Source organism: Silene latifolia, chromosome Y, assembly GCF_048544455.1.
Source record: "Silene latifolia isolate original U9 population chromosome Y, ASM4854445v1, whole genome shotgun sequence".
Lineage (NCBI taxonomy): Eukaryota > Viridiplantae > Streptophyta > Magnoliopsida > Caryophyllales > Caryophyllaceae > Silene > Silene latifolia.
The window spans coordinates 401,686,453-401,693,419 of record NC_133538.1 but is presented as its reverse complement, the minus strand read 5'-3'; the positions used below and the strand labels follow the sequence as shown (position 1 = coordinate 401,693,419).

General features: G+C 36.5%; 1 protein-coding gene across 1 annotated transcript; it reads left to right on the top strand.

Moving 5' to 3' along the window:
- The first annotated feature begins 243 nt into the window (after positions 1-243).
- LOC141632165 (shaggy-related protein kinase eta-like) lies at positions 244-5,935 on the top strand. The gene is made up of 12 exons (XM_074444737.1): positions 244-453; positions 1,100-1,192; positions 1,477-1,536; positions 1,627-1,899; positions 2,523-2,597; positions 2,693-2,749; positions 3,368-3,508; positions 3,884-3,934; positions 4,023-4,118; positions 4,557-4,640; positions 4,749-4,850; positions 5,471-5,935. Exons 1-12 carry the CDS (start codon positions 322-324, stop codon positions 5,552-5,554), a joined length of 1,248 nt encoding a protein of 415 aa, XP_074300838.1. The 5' UTR covers positions 244-321; the 3' UTR covers positions 5,555-5,935.
- Positions 5,936-6,967: the final 1,032 nt, after the last annotated feature.

Here is a 6,967-nt window from a genome sequence, read left to right as displayed (position 1 = left end):
AGAAAGGGGAAGAAAGAATGAAAAGAATTAATATAATAGTGTAAGTTGTAAAGTTTATAAAAAAGAGAAAATGATAATAAATGAATAATGAATAAAGAATTACAGTAGTGAAAATTGTTGATTTTTTGTGAGAGAGAAAATAAAAAAAAATGAATAAAATTTACCCAAAAATAGAAAGTGGGGTAATGTGAAAAAGGAAAGAAGAAAGATAATAAGGAATTGGAGTGAGTATAAAACCGAAAGTGAAAATAAAGTACTGTACTCTGGAGAGACAGAGAGAGGAGGAGAATAGCTGCTAGCTGGAAGTTAAAAAAAAAGCACATGGCTCTCAATAATCATACACTTAATCCCTCACTTAATCAACATCCACCTCCTCTTAATCCTCTTCTTCCTGATCTTAATAAGCATCCTAATCCTCCTCCTTCTTCCAACACTAACATGTCTGATGATAAGGTCTTTTTTCTTAACCCCTTTTTCTTTTTTTTGTTCACTGATCTGCTTACTTTTTTAGATTTCTGGGTTTTTACTGTTTCATGTCATTTTTGTGTGTTTTAGCTATCTTACTCTAGTTCAGATTTGTATATTTTTTTTTTCTTGTTTCTGGGTTAAACTTAGATTTTGTTGTTTTAGCTTGAGAATTATGCTGATTTGATTTTTTTTTGTGCATAGTTAGATCGATTCCCCATCTAGGGTTTCACTGTTCTCTTGACTTTAATGCATAAGAAAATTTTCTGTTGAGAAAAATAAAATGTTAGTTTCAGATCTCTTTTTCTGCTGATTTTCTGTTACTTTTTTCACATTATTTCTGCTTTTTGTATATTATATGCTGTTTTACTTGAACTTTTTTTTTGGGTATAGAATGCTAAAGAGGATTTTCCTTTAAGCATTAGTTAATAAGTGTATCAAGTAAAGGTTGTTCCTTTGAGAGGTAATGCTTCTATTGGTGTTGCTTCTCTGGTCATTAACCTTAGATTCTTGCTGAAATGGCGATACGCTTATCAAATGTTATTTTTGTAAGAGATACCAAAGTTCTAACCGTTTGAACTTATTTTGTGTGATTAATCTCTGTGTTTTAACCATCTAATGTTGTGTTTTGCAGGAATTGACGCCGGCTGTAATTGAAGGCAATGACCAGGTTACTGGCCACATTATATCGACAACTATTGGTGGCAAAAATGGTGAACCAAAAAGGGTAAGGACGGGTTGTTAGAATATCCTATGTTAATGTCTCTTAGGTAGTTAGTGTTTGGCTCTTTGTTCCTCCAACGCAGTTAGTGTGGTGCAAGACACATCATTAAGTGTTGAACATGACTGTTTTGCACTTTTGTGGTGCTTTTCGACTAAATTGAAGTGCCGGTTGTGTAAAGAGGTCAGAATGTCGTACACGTGAGACATAGCGAAATCAAAGTGTGGAAGACTTGAAGTAACGTGGTCATTGACTTCAATATAACTCATGGCTTGTGATCTTTGATGCAGACTATACGCTATATGGCAGAGCGTGTTGTTGGTACTGGGTCATTCGGGATTGTGTTCCAGGTATAAATTAATTGTGTGTTTTGGTTTGCCGATTTAACCATCTATTGGTTGTGTGCCGTATTAAAGTCATTTACTGACTAATATTTGTAGGCAAGATGCTTGGAGACTGGTGACACTGTTGCAATTAAGAAGGTATTACAAGATAGGCGGTACAAGAACCGGGAGCTGCAATTGATGCGTTTACTAGATCACCCCAATGTAATATCGCTCAAGCATTGTTTCTTTTCAACAACCAGTAGAGATGAGCTGTTCCTCAATCTAGTGATGGAATACGTACCAGAATCTTTGTACCGCGTTTTGAAGCACTACAGTAGCATTAACCAAAGGATGCCACTTATATATGTGAAGTTATACACATATCAGGTAGCCGAGGCTCTCTCTCGTCTTCAACTTCTTTCTAGTGATCTTGTTTATTTCATTTACATGAGCTTTTCGCAGCTGACTGGATTTACTTGTCTTCTGCTGAGATGGTTTCTATATTCATTAGTCGCACAATGAAAACTGCACCGTATTTAAACATTTCTTAAAATCTTGTGCTTAGTGGTAGCTGTGTACTTGTGTCGCTAGATCAGATTTTGATGATGGCTTTGTCTTGAAAATGAGCTAAGCCATTGAATAGCTATTGTGGTTTAGCCGTTTAGGACACTGAGCTTCTTTAATGCTATTGACTGTACATGACTTAAACCTTGGGCTTTTGGAATATTTCATGCCCCTGCATAGTGTTTCTGGGTTTGGGAGCTATGAATTATTCATGTGATTTCAGAATCTTATCTTTTTATTTTATGGTTGTCATTGTCATGGTGACCTGGCCAGCTGGCCCAACCGCTGAGAGTTGGGGCTGAGGGATATGGTCCGCATGCTGATGAAAACAAAGCAGCTCTTTGTTGACTTTCAAGCTCAAATGCTTGCCTGGACGAATTTTACATGTTTCTTAACTTTATGATTTATCTTCAATTGATGAAATGCTAATCAAACTTCTACTGCAGATTTTCTGTGGATTGGCATACATACATTCCGTTCCCGGTGTTTGTCATAGAGATATCAAACCTCAAAATCTCCTTGTATGTTGATTTTGGTTTAATCTAATTATATACTTTGGAATAACTGTTACAACCACGTATTTCTTATTATTTCATTTGTGTTGGAATTTTCTCAGGTGGATCCTCTTACTCACCAACTTAACATTTGTGATTTTGGAAGTGCTAAAGTTCTGGTTAGTTTCTTTCTGTTGGTCCACTTGTATATCTTTCCATTTCCTGTTCGGCAACTTTCGCTTCTCCTAGGCCAAAATTTGAGGGATCCTCTTAAAAAGGAATTGGTTGCATACTCGCATCTACTTATATATGAAAGTTTGTAACTGCTGCCTCTCTATTTGGTCATTTGGATGTTTCTCATTGGTAAAAGTTAGAAACAAGTAGAAACTGTCCGTCCTGAAGATGGTTGGATGTTCATAAATTTTCCAGTTCCCTTTTTGAGTCGTATATTTTTGAGAATTCCTATGAAGAGCTTGTAACTTTTAATTGACCGTTTGGCACATTGGTTTCCTTTCTTAATTGAAAAGGATGAAATATCTCATCACAAAAGTTTTAAATCCACGTGTGTTTAAAATTTCATACATTACAATGTTGGTATACTAGATAATAGCCATTTGTTGTTAGTAAAATCAACTTGCTTTCGACTGAGATTTTATGTAATGCCTCAAATAACAACTTGAATATCAGCGTGACATCCCAAGAAAGTTCTCTGATACTCTTTATTTACCATGATATACACAATTGATTTTTCACAAGTAATGTGTTGACCTATAATGTATTTCCGGATCTGGATACAGGTGAAAGGAGAACCCAACATTTCATATATATGTTCCAGATATTACCGTGCACCCGAGCTAATATTTGGTGCAACAGAATATACGACATCTATCGACATCTGGTCAGTTGGTTGTGTCCTTGCCGAACTGCTTCTTGGTCAGGTTGGTCCTCCCTTACTCTTTACATTCTCAAGTTACTTCTTCCGACCCAAATTTGTTGTCCCAATTTGAATTTTGTGATCAATACATATCAACCTTGTCTGCCAGGTTCTTAAAAAAAGAAGTAGATGTACAATATAAAATTTGTCATGTTTGATTATCAAAAATCCATTTTCATATTATTATTTAAAAAAAAAAAAATTATACTCCATAACTATTGTATATTGTAAATGTCGATTCCATTTGAGTTGTGATCATCAGAGTCAAATGAAGACAATAAAATATGTTAAAGACTCCTCCGGTATTCCCCCCTTGCTTAGAATTTATAAACAATGTCTGTCTTCATGCTTTCTCTAATTGCGCGTCTTTATTTCTCAGCCATTGTTCCCTGGAGAAAATGCAGTAGATCAGCTTGTGGAGATTATCAAGGTTTGAACTGAATAATTGGTTGAAATTATTGCATGATCATTTTTAAAAAATGTCGAAATAATTAGTTGTGTCAATATATTTTCTTCAGGTTCTTGGTACTCCAACTAGAGAGGAGATTCGATGCATGAATCCCAACTATACTGATTTTCGATTCCCTCAAATAAAAGCTCACCCCTGGCACAAGGTACTATCTTAATTCATCATTTGGCTGTGTGTTTCAATTTATTGAATTGGTGAATATCTGCATGCAATCACCTTGCTTAATTGTTCGTATTCACCAAGCTTATAACAAACAAACACTGAAACAGTATCGCATGTACGACAAATCATTTAATCATACAACGGATAAGGAACGTATAATTTTTGGCGTGCTCACACATATGAGACCACCTCACACAAAACTAACATATGTTTTGATGTGTCAAATTAGCAATGGAGAGCGGAGACTACTAACATGGAACATTTACTTGAATTACATGTAGTCATTTAATATATATTCACTTCTTGTATGTATGTCTGACATGGTTAGGTATTTGTATTGTTGAAGCTAGTCTATACTCTTACAAAGTATAATGGTCAGCTTTGTTCTTTCATTTAAGTTGAGGATTGTCTGTGGTTGCAGGTTTTCCACAAAAGAATGCCACCTGAAGCCATTGATCTTGCCTCTCGGCTACTCCAGTATTCTCCCAGTCTTCGTTGCACTGCTGTAAGTAGTGCTTATTGATTTACACTTAGTAGCAACTAATTTTGCAATTATTTCTGCGTAATTTCAAATCTGATGTTTTTCTTTTCGTTTACATTCCACTTTATTTAGCTGGAAGCATGTTCTCATCAATTCTTCGATGAGCTCCGTGAACCTAATGCACGTCTTCCCAATGGTCGACCACTGCCGCCTCTTTTCAACTTCAAGCAGGAAGTACATCTTCTCTTGACCCTTAAATCCCTTGTATTAATGTTGTTGCTAGTTGTAGTAGACTATTTCTTTCCCGGAACAGTTCTTCGTGCCTTTCCCCAATTTCTAGTCTCACCAAAAAAAAAAATATAGATTGACTAAGATGAGTAAAGTTACAAATAGCATTGACGGGACGTTGTTGAGCTGAGAGCCCTTAGGCATATAAAAGTAAAACCCAAATAATTGTTACCAAAATATGTATAGAACACTGTTTGACATACATTTATGGAATTCAGCGTTTCAACTATGTATCTCTAAATACATTGTATAGTATCTCTAAATATATATGGTCCCAAGTTGCCTTTGTCTTTTACGGTCAATTAATTCAACTTTGATCATATGTTCAATGTTCGTCTAAACATATTTAGAAATACAATGTAGGTTTGTCCTGTTTGACTTATCATAAAGAACTATTTTCATATACCCATTTTCTGAAACCTGCAATAGTTGTAAATCGTGGAAAAATAATGGTAAAAGCCGACATTGTTAGAGAACGAATGAGGCAATATAAGTGGGATAAAAGATGCATATTTAAGCTCGAACTCCTAGATGTAGACTGACGCGTTTCTCATTCCTTCTTACAGTTAGCAGGAGTTTCACAGGAACTGATCAATCGTCTGGTACCAGAACATGTGCGGCGCCAAGCTGGTTTCCCACATCCCGGATAAGACAGAAGGCCCAATCGGTGGTGGAGACGGAGCTGGAATCTTGATGGATGGTGACAGTCTGGTGGAGGAGTTGCTAGTTTTTGTAATTTGTATTTGTGGGCCTTATCGAGCCTTCAAGCTGGCTTTTTGCTCACCTGCAAAGATGTATACATAATAGTGGAGCTGCAAAATAACAGGGTCCTGTGTACTGTTGTAAACCTTTAGCGCTGTACATCGTTTTGATCGTAAATGTCTCAGGTTAGGGGAGTTTAACTAAAGACACAAGGCTAAGTCTAGCTAGACTGGATGCTTAAATACTGCTAGCATAACTTCGTATTTTTTGTCTTATATTATGTGTTCTTGTCGAATGGGTTTTAGCCTTTAGGTGCATTGTTATTTACATTCTACTCTTGATAAGTTGCTATTGCCGGTAGATTTGTTTATGGGGTGAAATGCTATGCAGCTCATTCGCATAAAAAAGATGGAACGAACCATGTACAGATAAAAATTTACGGCGTGTGAACTTGTTTGAACCTGATCTGATTTTCCCTCCGCTATTGAAACCTTTCTGATCCTCTATCCCAGGTATCCCACGATACCGCTAACTAAAAATCCTCGAGCAAGCAACTCGTACTAATAAAACTATCCCCACCCTGAAACAGATTTCAATTTAAGGTCGACGTGAAACTCGTGTGATTGTGATACCTTTGCTAAAACAGTTTCAAATGAGGTTCAGTTATTTCTCTGTTTGTTTCAAATTCTTGTCACATATTTCGAACAAATGTAAGAAAATGTTGCTAAAGCGGGAGTATATATCTTAATGTGAAGTATGTTTCTCGTCATGTCAATATGTTTGCTTACAGTAATTGTATCCTCTTGGAGTTTCGGGCTAAGGAAGAGTTTCGGGGCATAAAAAAACATGCTGGATGTAGGGGCATACTGAAGTAAAATAACGAGCCGGAAGAGCAAAACAAGACATGCAAGCTTAGTGTCAAACGAGCCGCAAGGACAATGCAATATCGGGGGTAGGGGATTTGGACGTGAGACCTATTGTCCACATCACCTCCGTCTTAACCACTAGGCTAAGATGCACACTATTTGAGAAACATTCAAGTTCTTTCTTAGTGTCGTGAACTGCGTGGGACAGTTGTATGCATATACAACCAGGTTATTCATCACCAAATAAATGACCCATATAACCATATTCATATGAGCAAGTTTTTTTTTTTATTAGAGAACATATCACCTCGCCATCAGTTCTAACAGATGTCTCGGCTTCTAGCTCTCATGCTGCATGATAGGGTCAAAAGTGTCGAGTCAATAAGGCCTTCTTAGGCCTAGTTTGCTTAATTTAGGGGTCATTTTGTCTCGTCCCATTGTTTGTCGTGATTAATGAGTTTTAATGAATGTGTGGAGCATTGTTTTGAGAGGAGA